We start from the raw sequence: 21,422 nt of genomic DNA on the forward strand, positions 1-21,422 counted from the left end.
ATTGTACTTTAGGAAGTTGCACTGTACTGAGCTCTCTGCAGGTGCAGTTTGCTGTACTATCAACAGTCGTAAATTCCCAGCGCAGCAATATCACACACGACTGTTTTAGCGATTGAGGTCTAGTTTTTTTTTTTTTTTTTTTTAAGATTTTTCATGTCGCTGTGACGCTCAGCTCTGAGATATTTCACCGCTGTCCGTCAGTGCGGTGTAAAGTCTTTACAGTCCTTCATAAGCACCGCGGTATGTCTTTATGAGCAGGGAGGCTGCGTTAGGAACTTGTCTCTAAATCACATCCTGGTGATAAGTGCGCAGGGGAACAATGCTAAAAATACAGGAGCCTCCTCCTCCTCCTCCTCTCTCCCGTCCAGCGCTCTCCTTGGCTCTCGTGTATCCAGGCCACATATAGCCCGACGGCCGACCATACACTCTCACCAGTTGCACAAATGTACATCATGTCACGTGCATCCATACTGTACAACTTTTTGTTTTTGTTTCCTTACACAGCCGTTCCTCGTGAACACTGTGCACTTTCCAATTGATGTTTCATGGCTGACTGACCACAGTAAAATCACTGTGTCACTGTCAAAACATCACCGACCAGGACGAGTTATGCACCAATGTACCAATATGCCCACAAGTGATGAAATGATAACTTAGCTGACAAAACATCAAGTTAACTGCAATTATGGTAATTTGTCAAGCGAAATGGCCAAATAGTAGCTAGTAGCAGCCTCTCAAAGACTCCTTTCACATACGTGTGATTTAATTATTTGTTCATACGCTTTATATTAAATAAATATCAAATACTCAAGTGAAATACAATTCTATTTATGTTGTACTTTAGCTACTCGAGTAAATGTACTAAGTTACTTTCCACCACTGAATACGTTTTTCCCCCTTTTGACTGAATGTGATTCTCTTCGAGCCTTTCTGCTCTCTCATCCCAGAATCCTGAGTTCTGTTACAGATCCACTGGGACGTGTGTGTGTGTGTGTGTGTGTGTGTGTGTGTGTGTGTGTGTGTGTGTGTCTGTTTGTGTGGGTTCAGGCTGGGTGTTGTCGTTGGAGTCAGCGATGGCCTACATTAGCAGCAGCACACGTCAGCTGAGACGCAGCACAGGTGGTGACTGCTGAACTAAAAGACGGATGACAACAGAGAGGAGATGGAGGGAGATAAAGGGAGGTAGAGTTACCGCCGCCACAAAGTGGAATAAGAAAGATGCCAGTGTCTCAGGTTTAATTTATAACTGGGTGGCCTGTGTGATGTTTTTCAAAGACGCTGCCACGCATTGAATCGTGATGCAGATGAGCATAAGACGCAGCACAAACAGATCCGTTTCAAGTGTGTCAGCATGTATAAAACAGCTGTTTAAATCAGTTTCAGCTGCTGAGTTTGAACTCATGATAACATCTTCACGATCCCACAGACTATAATACTACTTTTAACCCCTTAAATGCCTCAGTTTAAGCACATATTCATGCCATACATTGTTATATATCTTTATTCTAGTCACGCAATCCAGGTTTTCCAATTTCAAGATAAAACCACATCCGCTTTATCTGTAAAAAACTTGACAGCCGTTTTGAAAGCATTTGAGCAGACGGGAGCTTCTATGTCCGACCTCGAGCCTACAACAGCCAATGAGTGATGCGGACGAGTGACATGCTCTCTCTTCTTTCTCCTCTCTTCTGAGCCACTTACGCATCAGCCTCCGCATCACTGATGCATCCCACAGCCAATGAGATTTTGAATTAAGTAATATATAGTTTGTTAAAGTTTTTTCAAAGCCATTAACATAAAGTTTATGTAGTTTTTGCATTTTGCTCTTTGAATAGGCTGTTTTACACCTATGCACTTGTTCTTGACTATTTTATATGCACAAAGTTTGAGTAAATGAGTAAATGAATAAGTATAATATGTTTTTTGTCCCTGTTGCTCTCAATCTGGCGGGTTTTTAGATCACAAAATGACATTTGTTTTTGCCAGACGCCTGGATATTTCTCCAGAGAAACGTGTGCTTGGACCTTGTAAGACGGTAGGATGTGGAACCCATTGTGTCTCGCAGCTAATAGGGGCAGTGTTTGTGTTTTTAAAAGATTTACATAAGCAAAATTTATAAGGCAAGAGAAATGAATGAATAATTCAAGCTCAATTCATACTTCTCGTCCCCACAGTCATAGTCCTGGTCAGAGCTGCTGCACTGCGTCCCCCTGTCAAACTGGCATCATCGGTTTCAGGGCGTGTTCAGTCTCGCTCTGATGTCCAGCTGCATTCACCAGGACGTGGCTTCGCTACAGCAAGAAGTATTTTGAGTAGCAGTTAAGCTACGTTTGCATTCCTGCCATTTTGTGCAAATTAAACCTTTAAAGACAGCTGTGTCGAATCTTAAACTCTGACTGTGAAGGAACAAAAAAAAATCCTGCGCACTGTCAGTCACTTATACTGACATTAGTACAGTAATGATATAGTTTGGTGTACCTTGTGCAGTCAATCTTTGCAAAATGTTCTGCTTTTTAAATGCAGAAACCCCCCAGAAGTATTGGCCTTGGTATTACTATAATCTATATGGTTGCCCACATTACCACAGGTAAAATGCTCCATCTCAGTGCTGTTTTACCTCAAGATTTTCAGCAAGTGGGGCCGGAGGCTGTGGATGCGTTGCATGTTATATTCTTTGTTGCTCTGGGATGTAGAAAATGCTGCGTCAGGGCGTCTGTGGGTGTTGAAGTGTTTATGGGGCCCATCTTCCTCTTGGTCACATCTGGGCCGAGTTAAAACCTGTCACTAACATCTGCATTTACTGTAAATATGAGGGGAGAACATTTTTCGAGCTCCAGAGCCTTTTAATGGCTTTCTTCAGACTGGAGACATATTTCTAGTCTCGGTGTCAGAGTGTTATTACAGAGACGTGTGACAGTAACTTAAAAGCCATCAGCCGGCCCACAGTTTGGACTACTGTTGATACGGTAGCTCGCAGCAGACCTTGGCCTCCGTGTCCATCAAACTACAAAGTCTTGAAAGAAAACAGCTCATGAATCTATGAATCACGTTACTTAGCGACTATTAAAAACCTGTTATGCTAATATCTGAAACCTGAAATGTCACTCTGCCGTTCCATCTTTGCGTCTATAACGCAGACGTCTTCTGTAAAACATTCACTTCTGTGGATACTCTACAGCCAGTATGCCGGTGCTTAAACGGATGTCAGCAGTTGTCTTTCAGTGCAGATTTCCTTTGAAATTCTAATTAATTAATAGAATGTATTCATCATGAAAGCTTCAAAGAGTGCCGGCACAAAGCTGGGCAGAGCAACATTTGCTTCAGTTTGTTTTACTGGACAGTGTAATGCAGCACCTGCATGGTAACAGCACGGAACAATCAGACAGATTACTTGTGAAGTTTTTACAGTGTGTCGGCTGTAATTTCTGTTTATTTTAAGCTTATTACAATGTATTGGATTTCAGTATAATACGGTAGGATAACTGTATTTTACGCTAACATTACATCAGCATGTTACAGTTTATTTACAAAAGGTAACACATCTGTTTAATTTCATGACTATAAAGCCCCCAAATATAGCACCTCATAAGTCATTCAAAACAATTACCAACACAGTGCGAAGAAACAAGACAAACAAAACATTAAGATACTGTTGCAAAGCCGCCGTAAATCTAGAGCTATTCATTAGTGTAGTTTTGATATGTGACGTGTCATGTGTGGATAGTTTTAAGTCCATTCATGTTAAATCCCCTCAAGAAAGAAATGTAAAGCTGTGTAAAATTCTCCAAACGCAGCTGCGTCCACTAAGAGGGACTTATACGATCAGCGTTGAAATTTCTGCCTGTTTTGAACGGCTCAATGCAGATCAGTGTAGGGCTTACTCCTAATTTTGGGCTTACTGGTTACAAAACCCCACTATTTACTTTATCGTGGTGGGGGCTGGAAACGAGAGAGAGAGAGAGACATGATTGGAGGAAAGTGAAGCCGGAGAAAAAAAATGAAAGGAAAGGATTGGAAAAGGGCAAAATAGGGGGAAGCATTACAAGGAGACAGACGGCCGACGCTCGGAGGGGCGGAGGGGGTTACTGTTCGGGGGAAGAGCGATTTTTCTTTTGGTACTGTAAATAATAGCCCCTGCTTGAGTTGGACGGCTTTCACGGCTCCTTTTGTGTGCAGTGACATCTTAGGTTCCCCAAAGAGAGGAGAGGGCCGGAGAGGGCTCGGCTTCCAGGGTTTTCACTGGCATGGGAAAAGGCAGAGTATTAGCCCAATATGAATATGAGGGAAAATAAAGCCTCCACAGGTCAAAGGGAACCTGCCAACACGCACTCCTGGCTCTTTATCCCCCCCAAACCCACATAAGCAGACACACGCACACACACACAGACATGCTCGGAGTGTGGCGCCTACACACACACACACACAAACACACACACACACATCAGCGCTTCACCCCTGCTTTATCTCCGTCTGAGCAATAATGTGCTTTGGCTCGTACTTCTGTCGAGAGGAGCCCGGCTGTGGTGTCTCTTTCTCTGTTTTTAACTTAAATGTAAAGCTTTTAATCTTAATGCCAACCACATGCACTCACTGAGATTCCCCCACATTCATATTTATAGCAGCGGTGGTGATATCACTTACCCTTTTTGAACCACACCAAGAAATATTATTTTAATCTAAGTGTGTATACAGAGCTGCCAAGACGAAGAAGTGATGACCCTTTCAAGAGGGCCCCTTAGTGCTGACGACGACGATGATGATGTCATGGCTTTCTACACTGAGGACACTTTGTCACACAAAGTCTCTCCCACCTTTGATACACTGGATACACTCCATGTTTTCAGATTGAGGTTTTGTTGCAGGAAAACTTGATATTACGTTTCTACCCTGCTAGATTTTTTGGCACACTTTCTGGTTGTATGTGGCCTGCAGGGATTACAAATTGAGATTTAGTACAGTCATTAAGTGGGTTTGCTGTTTTAGCTGGAGTTTGATGGAGCGTTTATATCAGTTTGATCTCTGTGCGTTCGGAGCTAGAGGTGTAAATCCCCCCCCAACAGCCGAATCACCAGTGCAAACTCTCCAACACTGCCACACAGTAATCCGCGAGGTCCAGTCCTCAGCATCACGTTCCTCTGGCGTCATTCTTCTTTTTATACATCCGCGGCAGCATCATAAAGTAGAGAGTGCGATTATCGGACAAGTAATTACGGCTGCAAGTGCGGGAAGTCATCATCCACAATTTCAGTGGATTTTCAGGAAGTTACGAACTCTAAAATATCATTTGTACAAAACGTCTTTTTTCAAATCATAGCAAATCAACTTTATTTATATACCACCTTTCATTCAAGCACGCAGCCCAAAGTGCTTCACAGAGCCAGATGATAACAACGAAGACAAAAGCAAAGACAGGAATAGACAGCAGTTAATAAAAACGTGCAAGTCTAGAGTAGAAATTACAACAGTGAAGCAATGAAAGCATTACATTTTTTTTCCTTTAAAAGAAATAAGACACAGGAGATGGAAATTTTAAGGACACCAACGATTAGGACTAGGGCGATGTCTGTTGGGGCGCCCAAAGTAAAAGCCAGGCTAAAAAGATAAGTGAAAAAAAATGTTCTAGTTTATTTATTGGTCCATCATCCGTCCTCTTCTCACAACAGCAGGGACAGGGCAGGAACACAATAGTGTCCCACTACAGCTCCGAAACGCTGTGTACTCCTCACGTCCCTGATGACATCAGAGGAATGAGGATCACTTCGAGAGCATTTACGTGCAAGAATTACATTTCGCTCATTAACATTTCCTGCACTGTCAGTCTGATGTCACCAGGAAGTCGCTGGGCGGAGGAGATGATGATAGAAATCGTAATGTTGGGTGACGCTGTAATGACAAAGCCATCACATTAGGGTGATTCACCTGCGCGATGATGTCACGTCCTGTTTGATTTTTTTTTTGTTTTCCATCTGTAAACAAGCGACAGGAGATGGGCAGGAAATGGTAGAGGAGGGTGGAGGGCGGGGGAGGGGGTTTTTCTTCCTGTTGTGAGTTGGGGAATCTCTTAAGCTGCTGTCGAATTCACAGTCCCACTTTGGTTCGTTCGTTTCTGCTTTCCTGTCGGAGAAACATCAGCGTCAGTCAACACTTTAATGATCCTGTGGTATCCACCAGTGGCTGCAGACGAAAATAATTGACCTCTTTCCTTTTTTGCCGCTACAGGCAGCTCTCTTATTCTGAACTTCAGGCAAACAGGAGTTGCCTGTACACTAAGAGGAACGGGATATGACTAGTTTCCTCTTAATAATCACACAGTCGAATGTAGCTTCTAACATCAAAACAGGCCGCACTTAACCTACTTTCTCTAAGAGTTTTTCTGAGGCTGCAATCAACAAAACTGGTCGTGATCAGTTGATTTAAGGTCCAGATTAGGCAGCTCTGTTGGCAGAAATAGGAGATGATATTCAACACTTTGTTGTCATCACCTGATGTTTAATCACCTGAAACCAAGAACCGTCATATATTTGTTAACTTATACTGTCAGAGGAAGCTTGTCCTGTGGGGAAAAAAAAAAAAATGTTGTGGCCATTATTCAACGCCACATCTCTGGAACAGCAACTCGACTTGCGGTGATTCAGAATCACTGCAGATTGATCGACCGATTTCTGATTTTTCTTCTGAAATTTCAAGCAGGTGTTTCTCAGAAAAATGGAAAACAAAACTGGCCTTAATACTCACCTGAAACGGTGCTTGTATTACCTTTGCTGACTCTTTTTATACGCTGTTCACCTATTTTTTACGGCTCACTGTGTATACGTAGATTAAATACGATTTTAGACATGACCTCGGCCGTAAACTGTTGTCGTAACCATATATTATTTGATCAGCGATAACTCAGACAATCGCAGGAGTCTGTTGAAAAGTCAGTTTCGTCTACTCCTCTGTGTTTAACAAGCCACCTGACACTTGCAGTAAACTCCACCCATCTCGTCCTCGAAGCAAAGCAAAAGCGCAGATAAGGGCGACCGGTTGGCAAGGAGGCTTGTTTTTCCTTGACACGGTGCTATCGTGCGTCTTTGTCTCGTTGTGTTTTTAAAGTGCAAGGAGTTGTGTTGGGTTACAAAGGCTCGCCGCTGGGTTTGTTGGGTTTATCCAGGTTAGGATAATAATCGCTGACCCACATCGGCCCTGTTTGTGTGGTCACTGGTCACTGCCACAGTAGGTCACAGACAGCGTGGGGCTGATCCCTCGTGTCGACTGATGCTAAAAGTCACTCCATGCTCTATTGTGAGTGCGCGAATCACGAAGATTTAGATCATTTTCATTTTAGGGTTAAGTGTGTTTTAGTGGGTTTCTTATCAAAGGTCAATGTTTGCCAACGTCTGCGACCGCACAGGAGCACCACGTGCGGTTTTGTTTTCCCTGGAAAAACCTTTAAGACCGGGGAAACCATGGAAGTGAGAAAGTGTGTGTGCTGACAGGGGCCAGGAGCTGCTTTATCAATCCCAGGAAGCCTTGCTACCAGGAGGCAGGAACAACAGCCACTGGCTCCGAGAACGGGGACTTTCCTCCATCCTGCTCCGTTAGGATGCAGAACAATGACCGACTTACTCACACACACACACACACAATGAATGACCGCTGGATAGTTTCTGTGTGTGCTCACAGCAGGCCGAGCTCTGAGCTCTGTGATCTCTTGCTCTCTGGCTGTTTTTGGGTAGTCTAACCTCTTCCCCTGACCCCGACCTCTCATATCCAAGAAGCTGTGATATTGAAAGTGAAAAAGAAAAACAGACGCACCAGACCGATCCTGTATGCAATGTGACCCACTTGTCGTGTTTTTTCGGGGTTAGGCGAGACGGCTCGTCCTTGCGCTGCCCTCTTTTCTCTTTCCTCTTCTGCATCAGCTGTTCTCTTCCTGTCTCACCCACCCATACCCCTCTCCTCTCAATCACCAGTATCTCTCGATCCAACCCCCCCTTCTCTTCGGTCTCTTCGTCACAGTTTCGGTGACGGCTCCTGTCGCCTTTTTTTTTCTCCCAGTGTGATTTCACCAGTGTCGCCTGCAGTGCTGGCTGCTCTCCAGTTCTTGCAGCAGAGAGAGAGAGAGGGATGAGAGAGAGAGAGAGACAAGAGAGAGAGAGAGAGAGAAAGAGAGAGAGAGAGCAAGGGTCCAGTTGGAAAGAGAGGGAGAGAGACTAGTCTTGCAGCAGTAATTGGTCAGGAAGTGGGCTGCTTGGATGTGCGAGCACTTCTCTCCCTGTCTCTCCCCCCTCCCCTCCCACTGGGCAGTCAGTTCAGTTGCGTTTTTGCCTCCATCTGCTCTCCCCCCCTCTCTCTCTTTCTCTCTCCCCTCTTTCCTCTCCCTCTTTCTCTCTGAACTGACCTCATAGAGGGGTGGACCACGGACCAGGCCGCCTTGACACGAGCCTACCTCTCTGAGTCAGTCCGCGTTTTTAAGTCGGCACATGAACTGGTGTGAAACCTTTTTTTTTTTTTTTTTTTCAATGCCTAGACATGGATCTAACCTGTGACAGGATACTGGGATACCAGCGTCTGAGGAAAGGCTAAGTCGTGGGGAATGGTCTCTGTGAGGTGAGTGACAGGTTGTCTTTTGGTTTTTGGATGCGCGAACTGGTTCCATCGCACGCTCGGACGTCACAGAAGAGCGTTTCTTCCCTCCTTAAAGCTCTTTATTGAATCGTAATTGCAGAGGTCGACTCCACCAAACCCAGCCTGACCTCCAATTACTCGTTCCAAAGTTTCAATTAACTCTAATGCCACCTCTGCCCACTTGTCTAATTAGGAAGCACAAGTACCAGTTTGGGTTTAAGCTTGGGAGTCAACAGTGAGCGTGGCAATAATAATAATAATAATAATAATGATAATAATAAGGCTTTCAAGTCTGTATATGAGAGGAGGATCAACATTTGTAAGTGTGTTTGTTATGTCTAGTCTGATTTGAGCCTGATTTAGTGTTCAGTAGAGATTTAACACACTTATTTTGTGAGAAGAATTAGTCTCTAGGCTTTAATAGAGGTTTGCACAGAAAGTTTGATAATGAATTATTGGATAAAACAGAAAAAAATCTGTCAGTTTTTTACCAGAGGCAAAGTTATCTGACAGTGTTCTTTCAGTACAGTAACCTCAAACTCTTACCTAAGTGTTTGGTGTGTGTGTGTGTGTGTGTGTGTGCGTGCGTGCGTGCGTGTGTGTGTGCGTGTGTGCGTGCATGTGCATACACGTGTGTTCTCCTTTGTGGTCTGTCCTCATTCTGGGAGCTCTAACTGGAGCACCCAGCTTTCTGAGGGACACAGATTCACGGACAAAGTGGGATAGACTCATTTGTTGTCATGTGTGACGTTAATCATTAAGATTTATCGCGTGAAGTCACTTTATTATCGGTTGTCTGACTTCCTTTCTTCAAAAACGTGGTCATGTTGTCTTGTGTGTTAGATGGGACTTTATATAGTTTGATTGATGATAACGTGGTGATAAAGTGTTCATAAATTCTTGGATCAACTTTCTCTGATACTTAGAGTTTGGTTGCTTAATGGTGCAAATTTTAATCAGAAGAGAAACATCTTCACTGGCTACTTTTGTAATGCCTAAACAAACTATGAAAGCACAATTTTTGTTTGACTTTGTTTATATTTGGCGGACCCTGCCACCTTTCTAGCTTCAAAACAGTGTTCTGGACATTATTTTCCCCTGAGAACAGCGTCTTTATTCAATTATGAAAAAGAGACATTTCTGAGTTTGTACTGTTACATAATGCCCCTTTAAACACCTTCGGAAATTCTAAATATATAACAAAATCGCTTTCAGATCTACTCTTTTTTCTTAAGAAAAATCCATGACATAAATCTTGCAAATGTAACGCAATAACATGGATCTAAGTGATATTTAATTCATGTTCATACAATATTGGAGACAGAATAGGTGAATGGTATGTAAGTGTTATTTTAGTAAGTGTCACGTGTTTCCCTAATGGGAGAAAAGTCCCTCTGTCTCCACTCTGCTGGTCGCCTTTCCTGGAGCAGGACCCCTGTCCTGCATTTTAATCTGAGGCCAAACACAGCTTCCTCCATATATCCGCCACACATGCTCACACACTCACTCAACACACAATTACACTGAATATATATACACACACACACGCAAATTCATCGCCCTCAAGAATCGGGACACTTTCTTTTCGGTCAGTTCTACAGTATGCTACACAAACAAGAACATGTGTCAATTTTTAATCACTCCAGCGAACTGGAGTGATTAAAAATGGGAGATCTGAATTAAATCGAAAGAAAAGACCACACACATTAATGGCCAGTGTGTTGCTTCCCGTAATGTTGACGTGTAAAGAAATATCTCTCCACGATCCCCACGGCCAAATGATCTTCGCTTACAGGAATTGAAAGTTATAATTCCCGCAGACCACCTGTTTTCCTGCTATTTCTCCCCCCCCGTCTCTCCTCCTCTATCTGCCTCCGCTAATGTGAATACCGACTCGCTGCGTAGACGAATACTGACATTATCTCCCATCGTAAATACTTTTCCTGGGTTGTTCTACGGGCCGGGGTTGCCACCCTGCTCTATCATTAGCTGCGGCTGTTGACCTTGTTGTTGTTGACGTAGCAGCTGTAGTTATTTTTGTGTCGCGCTGTTGTTTAGTCTGCTGGAATGGCGAAGACGCTCCTTGTCTTTTTTTTGTTTTGTTTCCTGGATTCTCCCTCCGGCTCCTCCAAATCTGAGGGATGCATGCTCTTATATAAGCTGAAGCCGGTGCGCCAGTCAGACTTCTGGCTGGCCAGAGTCAGAAATTCCTGGACTTGTCCCGGCACTGCGAGCAGACTGCTGCGGCCCAGAGGGAATACGGTCCATGATTCTGGAAATCTCATAAATCTGGCAAAGGGGAAAAATCAATAATGGATAGTACAGACAATCAGGATAGTAGATTTTACATGGATGATATTGGCAACAGCACAGAACATACTTAAGGCTTCTTACTGGTTGTTATCCTGAAATCCACGCATGATATATGGAGTCTGATGATCTAAGCAGACAGGCAGAGGTGCTGTAACAAGCGTGCTGCAATGCATCAACAGCTAGGACTAAGACAGCAGTAAAGTGGATGTCTGTGCTGTATACTCACAGAGCTAAACGATGGGGCTGGTGAGACTGTATCAACCAGCAAAAGCAAGCAAAGTTTTGAAAGTATCCAAACCTCCCAAAATCCCACCTCCTCTCCTGGGACTACACGGACCGCTCCGTCGCTCTCACCGGCCAGCTGGAAGGTGTATTAGTGGCTAGTTCCCTTTTGTTCAACGCACTCTTTTAACTTTTAAGACCAATAGATACAGAAACAAATGACTCTGTTAGATTCGGAAATGCCACTATCATGCATACAAAAGGCAAAATAGGCGTCACTGACTTACCCCTGTCTGAATAAGCTACTCGGCACGACAGTTATTGCAGTAGTGTGATTTATGCTAACGTTATCCGCTGCAGGCGTGTGTTGTTTGAAGCAGTGGCTCATGCATTGGCTGCGTGCTTGTGGTGCCCAGTTGGCAGCGTTTGATTTAGTGATAGCTGTCGGGATGTAAGGAGAGTCTCAACAAAGCAAAACAAAAAGTGCTTCTGGAATAACCGAACAAACCTTGATTTAATTTGAAACATGATTTTTGGGGTGAAATTCGTTTAAAAGCCTGGTTCCATCGCTCTGTTTCACATTAAAGGCCCAAACCCAGATGTAGTTTCTATTAATGGGAATACTGGCAGGTATTCCTGTGTTTCTACATGCTACAGTCGAGTAATTCTGACCAAAAAGATCTTCATTGGAGAGATTAAAAATGGAATGGAGTTTTTTTAAGGTGCTACAGTGACTTTAAAATACACAAACTGTTGTGCTTACTCGAGTTTTTTGCATGAATGCTGGTCGTTACCTCTAGACAGAGTCAGGCCAGCTGTTTACAGTTAGCAGGCTAAGCTAAGCTAACCAGTTTTTACTATATTAATAGCTGTGGACAGAGAACACGGACCCTTGAATTTGAATATTTCACAGTAAATTTTTAAAAAATGTAAGAGAAGGATTGATACGGAGGGAATGTTTCCCTAAAGAAATGAAAATGTTCATAATTTCAGCATATTTTTACATTGACGATGCAGTCTCCCAGCTGTAGTTATTGTGACATGAGTGTGTAAAGGGGGTGTTGTTATGGATCGACAGCCTGCATCAGGAGGACAAGGGGTGGACGGACATGTCAACAAAGCAATGGATCTTTAACACAGGAGACGGTTGGTTGTTTCCAATTTCCAACAAAAACTCAATGACCTTTCATAAGGATGTCTGCGCTCGTTCCGCCACTCTTACAATTGTGGTTATTACTGTAACCGCAGGGCTGGTGTTCACAAAACATAACCAAATTCCTTTTTGCAACCCAAACCAAATTCCTTCCGTGTTTTTTTTATTTGGATTTGTAACATTGGAACATTGGAAGGCACAGACAAACAGTCCTCTGATGATTGTGGCCTCAGTTTAGAAAACACTTGTATGTGTCGTCCCGGAGAGCGAGGACAAATTATGGAATTTGTATACGTTGCTGTCAGACAGTGAGGGATGATATTTTCCAACCTTGGTGTTACTTAAGAGGGGCTGAAAAAGGGGGACAAAACTGTGTGTTCAGGGGGGTTAATGAAGAGCTCAGGCGGCAAGAACAAAAGCTTCAAGAGTTGTGACACTTAAAGAATCCGAGAGAGAAAGAAAGACGTAGAGTGTGTGTGTGTGTGTGTGTGTGTGTGTGTGTGTGTGTGTGTGTGTGTGTGTGTGTGTGTGTGTGTGTGTGTGTGCGCGCGCAGATGATCCATCTCGCCAGCGACAAAGACGGACAGGGTCACAGAGGGAGGGGGAAACTGTATATGAATGACCCCTCCACCCACAAAACTCCTGTCATTAGTCACAGTCTCTCTCTCAGTCTGAATCTCTTCCCGTTTTCCTCCGCCGTGTGCTGCATACGTTACCACAGAAACGTCCTCGCTTTACGCTGCGGACAGCTGAGAAAATGAAGAAGCTGTCAGGCTGCCTGAGGAAGTGATTGCACCTGATTTCACACATGCGAACACGCACACACACACACACACGCACGAGCTGCCCGCTGAAATAACAACTATCACATAAGATCTCCGCCCCCCTCCGCCTGCAGCCCTCCTTTCCTCCGGGACATGCTTAAGTGGTTGGGGATAGTGGGTTTTTTTTTAAAAAAATTTCTGACACTCTCCGTGCACTAAAGCACTTTCAAGAGGCTGCGGACTTTTCTTAAGTTTACAATGCGGTCGGAAAAACAAGCGATTTTGTGTGTGTGTGTGGGCAGTAAAAGTTAAATAGAGTGTGTATGAACCCTTTGCCCCGCTTCGCTGTTTGCACTGCCCGAGTGTTATGAGGAACGGAGTGGTTTATTAACAATAAGCATTTTCTTCCTTCCCTCCCTCCCTCCCTCCCCCCACCCCTCCCTCTCTTTCTCTCTTTCTCTCCCTCGATGTCTTTCCACATGCCACTCTGCCTTGGAGATGAATTCCTCAACCGCCGTCATAGTGACCACTGCGGCGCTCTGAGCCCCGATCATCTTGGCAACCCCTCAAACTCTCAAACCATCAATTCCTAATTCTGGGTGCATGAGAGAGTCTTACTGCCTTGTTATATGGCTTGTTGATAGCCTTTAAAAGCGAGGAGGTGGTGGTGGGGGTCTGTTGGGAAATCTGCAATCTGAGTTAGGAGGGAAATGATAAACTCAGAGACCAACTGCGGCCAGCGTGATGACAGGGAATAATATATTGAGCTGGAGTTTGGCTGCTGTTTAGCCGTTTGGTACTGTATTCCCTCAGACAATACCAAGTCCCTCCCTACCTCACTGTTTTAACGGGAAACACGCAAATATGGGGAACCGAATGTCACCCTGGCTTCAGTTTCATCTGGGCTTTAACTCCCTGTGAGTCAGGCTTATCCTACAATTACCACAGCGCAACTCAGCCGTGCCTTTAATTAAACCCTCCCCTGGCTCCCGAATACACCACACCTCAACAAAGAAACCTGATGATGACGACATGTTAACAGTTTATGCCTCAAAGTAAAAGGATTAAAAGACAAGCGTCGCATTAGTATGGGTGCTGAAACATTTGAAGCAATGGTGCCATCAACTTTCTGATCTGACCCCTGACAAGAAGGTGAAATGAACGCAAAATGACACGCTGTTTCTTTACAATTCTCGGGCAACAACCAGTGAAGGAGATGGTGACATTTCTAATACTTTACGTCAGACAGTCTGGCAGGATGAGTTTTCATTCGGCGGGTCAAATCTGCAGCCAAAACATCGGGCTCATCTTTGATCCTTATCAATATCCTCAGCCTTCCTGTCGTCCCTTTCATCCCACTTTTTTTTTTTAAAGCACTTTGTCTACATGTGTTGCAGCTCATGCAGAGGTTGTCATACGCAGTAAAAGAGGAGCAGTATTGTTTCCGTGGTCGGAGTGTCACGGGAGGCCGTCGGAGCAAACAGAGGGGGCATCAGATAAGCCGGACTGCCGCTGTAGGTTTCTGTCATCAACAGGTCATGCTTGGCTGAGCCGAGGAGTTTAGGCGCTCCCTCCCTGTGTGTGTTTGCCAAGCTGGAGGTGCTCGTTATGTACTGTGTGTGCGTGTGTGTGTGTGTGAGGGGTGGAGCTGGCAGGGGGGACTCGTGTTTAGATTCGGAGAGGAGGTCTAGGGGCTTCGTGGTTCATCGGACCCTCAGACCATTAGAGAGAGGGGTCGTGCTTCTTGGGGTCTGCTCTGTGTGTGTGTGTGTGTGTGTGAGGATAGTCCAGGGGGTCTCTATTATTGTATTGATGAGGAGAAGGGGGTGGTGTTAGCTGGACCCCATGCTGCTGGGACCAGTCCCTGTCTTTAGAGAGCGACAACTAATAGTCGACACATTTGCTTTAGTGCGTGAGACTGAGGGCCCATTGTCTCCCGCGTGTCTGCCTTATGGGCTCGTGGCCTGTCCTGAACTATAACTGCTTTCTGACATTATTCACTTCAGACCACCTCTTTTGCTCATGTGTATGTCTTTCAAACCAATCAAAATCCTTTTGACAGTACCGCTGGAAAATAGGAAGAATGTAGAGGTGCAACATGGCAGACTCCCACTCCCTCTATGGACATACATGCTTATGCTTATTTTCAGGTAATTAGGTTGTACTCCTCCTCAATCCTACACACTGCACCTTTAAAGGGTTACTCCACTGATTTAGCGATGCACTCTAAAAGTTGTCATTAAGATTAAGGAATGGTCACAGTCGAAGCAGCGGCGGGCGAGGTGTCCTCTCTCTAAGGCCCTAGTGTGAGTACAACTTCAAAAATGATCCTACAATTACCATAATGCAACTCAGCGGTGCCTTTAATCAAATCCTCCTCCGGCTCCCGAATGCTCCACACCTCAATTTTGTGATGCAGGCTTCCTGTGAAAAATGCCGAGGATGATGACATATTAATAGTTAATTCCGCCAAGGTAAAGGAATAAAGAAGACGTTTCACATTAGTGTTGGTGCTGAAACATGTCAAACAGATGATCTAACACAAGCCCGGGTGAATGTGAACCACTGGCTGATGTTCATGTACATGCTGAATCCCACTTCTGACATTTTGTGCGCCCATTCAGTCCAGCCTTCCTCTGATGTGGGACACAATGAGTGGTGCAGTGTCTCGCAGTGGACGAGAAGCTTTTGTTTGAGCTGGCACCCAGCCTATTGATCAGCCGTAACCACCACCACCACCCCCCACTCCACCTCTCACTGCCTCTCTCTAAGTGTGCGTGTGTGTGTGTGTGTGATCTCTGGAGCTGTGCGCTAACAGTGGCAGTTCAGCTGCCTGCTGAGCGTGCAGCAGACGAAAACACACAAAAGGTGTCGCCAGGCCCTACGAACGTTTACTAGAACCAAGCTAAAAAGTTCGATTTTGGGGAACGATGGGAAGAGAGACAGAAATGGAGGGAGAGAGGGGGAAAGAAAAAAGAAACAAAAAGGAGAGGAGGCACTTAATGTGGAACTCCCGGCTCCTTGTAATTTGCTGCGGGAGAGAGAGGGAGGAGGAGTCAGGGGGAGGGGAATACCCAGCAGGGAGGGAGCAGCGGAGAGAGCAGAGGCCATTCACTCTGACACACACACACACACATACACACTGGCATGCAAACACACACGAACAGTTTTAGACGCACACATGCAGGCAGTGGATGTGTTGCCACAGGAGAGAGAGAGGGAGAGAAACAGAGAGAGAGAGAAGAGGGAGGGAGAGAGGCATTCAGACAGAGGAGATCAAACTGAAGTGAGAGAAAACCCAGAGAGGAGTGTGTTGGTGTGTGTGGTTCAGCCTGAGAGTTTGAGAGTTTTGGACTCCGGTGTATATTTTGGAGGAGCGGACTTGCGTGTTTGCTCCCCGAAGAAAAAAAAAAAGGATTCACAATGACTGAGAGAATCTGGGAGATCTAAAGGGGATTTTGGTTTTTTTTTTCCAACACTTTGCTGGGAATACTGCTTGGAATACTCTGGATATGTGACCTGCTCGGTTTTCCTTTAAAACCTGTGCTCCTTTTCCAACCTCACTCACCCTCATTTCTGTTGAAGAAGAGCCAAGCCACAATGCCTACTGGTAAGAAAGAGCTTTTCTTGTTTTATCAAATACATTCAGTCATGTTTCCCAGCGTGATCAGATCAAAGTTTCTTCCAGAAGTGATTGCAGGACTACATTCTGCTGTCATGTCTGCAAACCCCATCAAAACAGGATTAAACCATAATCACTTTGAACAATTTGTCAATGAATGAGTATTTGGTTGAAAAATGAGAGTTAATGGTGAACAGTGTAGTTATGGATATGAAACTATTGATGAGGTCATTCTGCAAACTCTTTATCCATAGCTGAACAAATAAGATGTCCTCAGAGGAAAACAAGGTCCACAGATCACTGTTTGAAGCTGGAAAGGTGGCAGGGTCCGCCACATATAAACAAACTGAAACGCTATGAAATCGTGCTGTGCTTTAAAGTTGGTTTGTTTATTCAGTTTATTCAGTCATGAAAACAAAGAGAGTTTGTTTATGGATTCCTCGTTTTCCTCTGATTTACATTTCTTCCCCAAAACTGCATAGTGCACCTTTAATATCACGTGTTGCACCGCAGAGAAAGTATAAAAAGTGCTTCTTCTCTTCTCAAGTGGCATCTGGCCAGACGTCCATCACAAGCTTCATACGAGTCATTGATGGTTTGGCTGTTTGTCTTGGTGGCTCTTTTTGTGCTGTGTGTGTGTGTGTGTGTGTGTGTGTGTGTGTGTGTGTGTGTGATATTTTGTCCTCAGCTGACAGCGCTGTGTGAAGTGTCTCCGCGCCGCGCGTCTCTCAGCGGCACGGTTGTATGAACAGCGTCTTCTGGTTTGTTTTCTCACCCCTGGCGTTGAAGGGAGCGTGTTTGCTTTTCCCGCAAGAAAGCCCTGATGATGCTGAGGCGGTGGCGCACACAGCCTCTCTGCTGTTCTTCCACAGTTGTAAATGTTGTTGCGTTGCTCGTTCCGGATGCAATTTAAAGGCAGAAACTGCAGAAAAAACTTTTTTTTAAGAAATAGCTTTTCTGTGTTTCATTTTCCCCAAAGATAACTTTAACTGTATTCCTCTTTTTCCTGAGGCCACCCCATGTGTCAGCGTCCTCTTGCTGGGTGTAGGTTTGACTGAGTGTTGAAATGCCATTCTGCTGCCTGTGACCCAAATTAGAGCCTTGAGGGCAGCAGTTGGGGGGTGGCTACAAATGGGGACAGAAGAGAGGAGAGGAGGAGGAGGAGGAGTGGGGGGGGTGGTGGAATAATTACTGTTTAGTGCAAACTCTTTGGTTTAGAGGTGCCGGAGACAATGGACCCCTCCGTCCGTCCTCCTCCCACCCTGCTCGTCCTGGTCCTCTGGGGAGGTGGAGGACATCTGCCCCCCATCCCGAGCGCTCACGTGCGAGGAGCTGCAGCTCTGTGGAGGGGTTGGGGTGGGGTCGTGGGGAGCAGGTCCCTTTGGAGTAATATGAAAACAGATCAGTAGTGTTCCAATCATGCAATCAAGCAAGTGTTCGCGTAGCTACAAGAGGGATAACAAGAGAGAGACTGATGTGGATGCAGAGTCCGGCAGGCGAGCGTTTTTTTTCCTCCGGGCTGACATCCAGAGAATGAGGCTAGTATGTCACACTCGGGAGGGGAGGGCCAAGGGTGGGTGTGTGTGTGTGTGCGGGACAGGTCGCACGGTTGTCCCAAGGGTGGGTGTGAAGAGTGTCTGAAAATAGGGAGGTGTAAGTGTTGCAGGGTGGACATGTCTTTTTTTTTTCCCACAGAGGCTAAACACCGGTGCTGTCAGCTGAGCGGTACGCCTTGCATCAGCATTCCTCGCCCATGTCCAAACACAGAAACTTCACCGCTCGTAAACAGAAGGCGAAGATAAGGAGGTGTTCATCTGTGTATATAAAAACCCTGTGGGATGTTTGATTGTTTGGTTTCACTCGATCGTGAGAAGAAGAAGAAGAAGAAGGAAAAAAAAAAAAAAAACGCCATTTGTTGCCAATTAGCCTCCCAGCTGCGTGTGTGCGTGTTTACTTTAATCGCGTTTCGTGAGGCAATGAAAGCCACAGGAGTCCATTAAGTGGCACGTCAAGTTGAAGCTTCCGTCTTTACCAGTCGTGACGTGTTGTTTTGCGGAGATGTTTGAAATTGTTTCTTCTCCATTCCTTACTTTCCCCCTCTCCTTCCATTCTCCGGAACATCTGCATTATAATGTATGTCCGCGGCTCTTTGTCGGTCCGGTGATAAGTTGCTCGGTGGAAACCCCGCCTCCCCGTCTCGAACCCCATCCTCGGCCTCTCTCCGTCTCTCCCACCTCTGCCCTCTCTTCTTCTTCTTCGTCCGCCTCCCGCTCGGCCGCAGTCGTCCGACCGCGGTGTGAAATCCCGAGTGACACTTTAAGGCCCTTAGCGTCAGTTGGGATCAGGCCTGCGTCTCTATCAAGGAAACCAAGAGACTGACCTCAAGTGGACGCGGCAGACGATGTGGGGCTGGAGCCGAACAGACAGCACGGGCTGAGGCGCCTCATTGTGCCGCTGCAGGAGAAAAACGGTGTGGTTTCGAAAAAGACGAGGGCGCTGGGGGGAATTTGGTTGATTGGTTTGAGATAGAGAAGAAGAACCTCTGCGGGTTTGAGTCCCACAAAAGGCGGGATTCAAAATCAGCGAGTGGGGAATGGAAAAGTGAGAAAAAAGCAAAGAGGGAGTGGGTGGTGTTTGACCTTTGGCCCTTTCTTCTCATCTCTTCTTCCTACTTTCATTCCTCTGGGTGCTCTCCTCCTCATTTCTCACTCTCTCTCGCTCTCAGAGACACACATGTACTCCTCTCGTCATCTTTCCCCCGTTGCGTTCGCCCTCTGACTTCCAGTGCTATGAAAATAACACATTGTTCTTGTCTGCCATCAAAGCAGCCTCTGGACTCGGTTACAATGTAAATGCACCGGGACCGTAAAGTCAGCAACAAGCTGCGTGGCGGTGGACGCCATCTGGTAGGCCTGCTGCAGGATAAACAAGAACACACACGGACAAACAAGGCTGATTAGAGGAGCTGTACGCAGTGTGTGGTCAAGTCCTGTCTGGTTAAAGGGGCACTGCGTAGTTCTGGAAACAAAATTCAAAGTCTGAATTTTAATATTTACAATATTAATGAGGTTATAATACAAACATAGAAGTGTTTATTTTGTTCCTTAACTGAATAAACAAGCTGTGCTCAGAGGAAAACGATGTCCCCAGAACACTGTTTGAAGCTAGAAAGGTGGCAGGGTCCGCCACATGTAAACAAAGTAAAACAGTATGAAATTGTGTTGTCCTTTCATGTTTTTCAGTTTATTCAGTCATGAAAACAAAGAGTTTGTTTATTCTTCCGATTAAAACGTCCTCGCTAAAACTACATCGTGCACCTTTAAAGTCCCTGGAGATATTTTTCTTTAATTTGGAACATTTCCGCTTCCTTTTTATTTTCCTAAATGTGCTTGTTTGTCAGTGGATCTTCCATCTGATGGGTTTCTTGAATGTGCTCTCAGAATTTAATTAAAACAGTCCACAAAGTCTTCTCTCTAGGTGACAGTCAAGATCATCTGCAAGGTTTAAATCCTTCCTGATTGTTATGTATGTCAGTAATTTGAGCGTGAATAGGGAGTGTTAGGAAGGCGTGTAAATATGAGCCCCGGTGGTCTGTAGCCGTACACACAGTGGGCTGGTCAATGTGTATTTTTACATAGTAAAGTATATGCTTGCAGAGGGATGGTCTGAGCCCGGAGGAATGTCCTGTGGAGAGAACTCGCAGTTACTTTATATCCTGCCAAACATATTCTGAGTTTGAATGTATAATAAGGAAGGAGGGAAGAGGAGAATGGCAGGAAGGGAGAGAGAAAATGGCAGGAATCAAGAAAGTGGCCAAAATGTCGTTAAAACTTTAGTGCGAGTGGCATTAATGCGAGAGGAAGGGGGAGAGATGGAAAGAAGAAAGGCGACAGTCTTTCAGCTGACAGAGCCTGTTGTCCTCGCTGACGTCATGTTGGAGATGATGCTGGTGGGAATTTTATTTGCGCATCCTCTCAAAATAAGTGGCCTGGTTTTGCTGGTGGGGAAAATGATATAAAGCAGAAGGCTCCATAGGCTCTTGCTCTCCCTCTGGCTCTTCTTATGTTCTCAGTGTCGAGGCCGTTGGCAGTCGGTCAAACATCCAGATCCGCGTGTCGAAGATGGAAGATTTGCTTTGACTCCAAGCACGCATTTCCTTTGAAAAGAGCCGATTTTGGTCAGAACATTCCATTTAAATAAAAACTGGCGCAACCTCCTCTTAACGCAGTGTTTGGCATCGCATTTTGTTCATGGTGTTTTCATGAAAGACTTGAAGGAAGTTCAGCAGAGTGAAACCCAGTTTACACTGCTCACAGTCGCGTCTCGACAAGGTTTGACTTGCTGGTTGTAAATTTCGGCGTTTACCTTCAGTCCCAACACAGCTCCAAACTTCCCAAGCACTGAGTAGCTATCTGTTGCTGATGTTTCCTACCTTTTAAGTGCTGTTTCCCGTCTATTTTTATGCCGTTTTTGGTTCTTCCATCTCTTGCACCTTATAGTACACCACATAATGTCAGCACATCACATGCTCACCCTCCAGTTTGCCAATTCCTCTATCGTCAGTCCACCTAAAGTGGAAATACACACACAATGAGGACATCAAGTCATTGACAGTGACCCAAGCAGCATAACTGTAAATAAAACTGCATCCAAGTCTTTGTGGTCTGCGTGTCCCAACCGACGGCGTATCTGCCCTTTTTTCGGCCGCTGTAATCATTCGTCCTCTCCAAACCGACCC

The 21,422-nt window shown here is 45.2% G+C and overlaps 1 protein-coding gene across 4 annotated transcripts in view; it reads left to right on the plus strand.

Annotated features, from left to right (window-relative positions):
• Positions 1 to 21,422, plus strand: part of LOC119012890 (pleckstrin homology domain-containing family G member 1) — a 64,812-nt gene that overhangs the window by 14,842 nt on the left and 28,548 nt on the right. The window contains exons 1-2 of one of the 4 annotated variants that reach the window (XM_037087099.1): positions 7,835 to 7,845; positions 8,513 to 8,592. The exons of 1 other annotated variant lie outside the window; for it this stretch is intronic. Coding sequence is in view for 1 of the 3 variants with exons in the window: in XM_037087097.1 (XP_036942992.1) it covers positions 16,663 to 16,672 (10 nt within the window). In the remaining 2 variants the exon portion in view is untranslated. Of the gene's footprint in view, positions 1 to 7,834; positions 7,846 to 8,288; positions 8,593 to 16,211; positions 16,673 to 21,422 lie in introns of those variants that run through there. 2 more of the 4 variants (XM_037087098.1, XM_037087097.1) reach the window with 2 other exon arrangements.

This window comes from Acanthopagrus latus, chromosome 22 (assembly GCF_904848185.1).
Source record: "Acanthopagrus latus isolate v.2019 chromosome 22, fAcaLat1.1, whole genome shotgun sequence".
NCBI lineage: Eukaryota > Metazoa > Chordata > Actinopteri > Spariformes > Sparidae > Acanthopagrus > Acanthopagrus latus.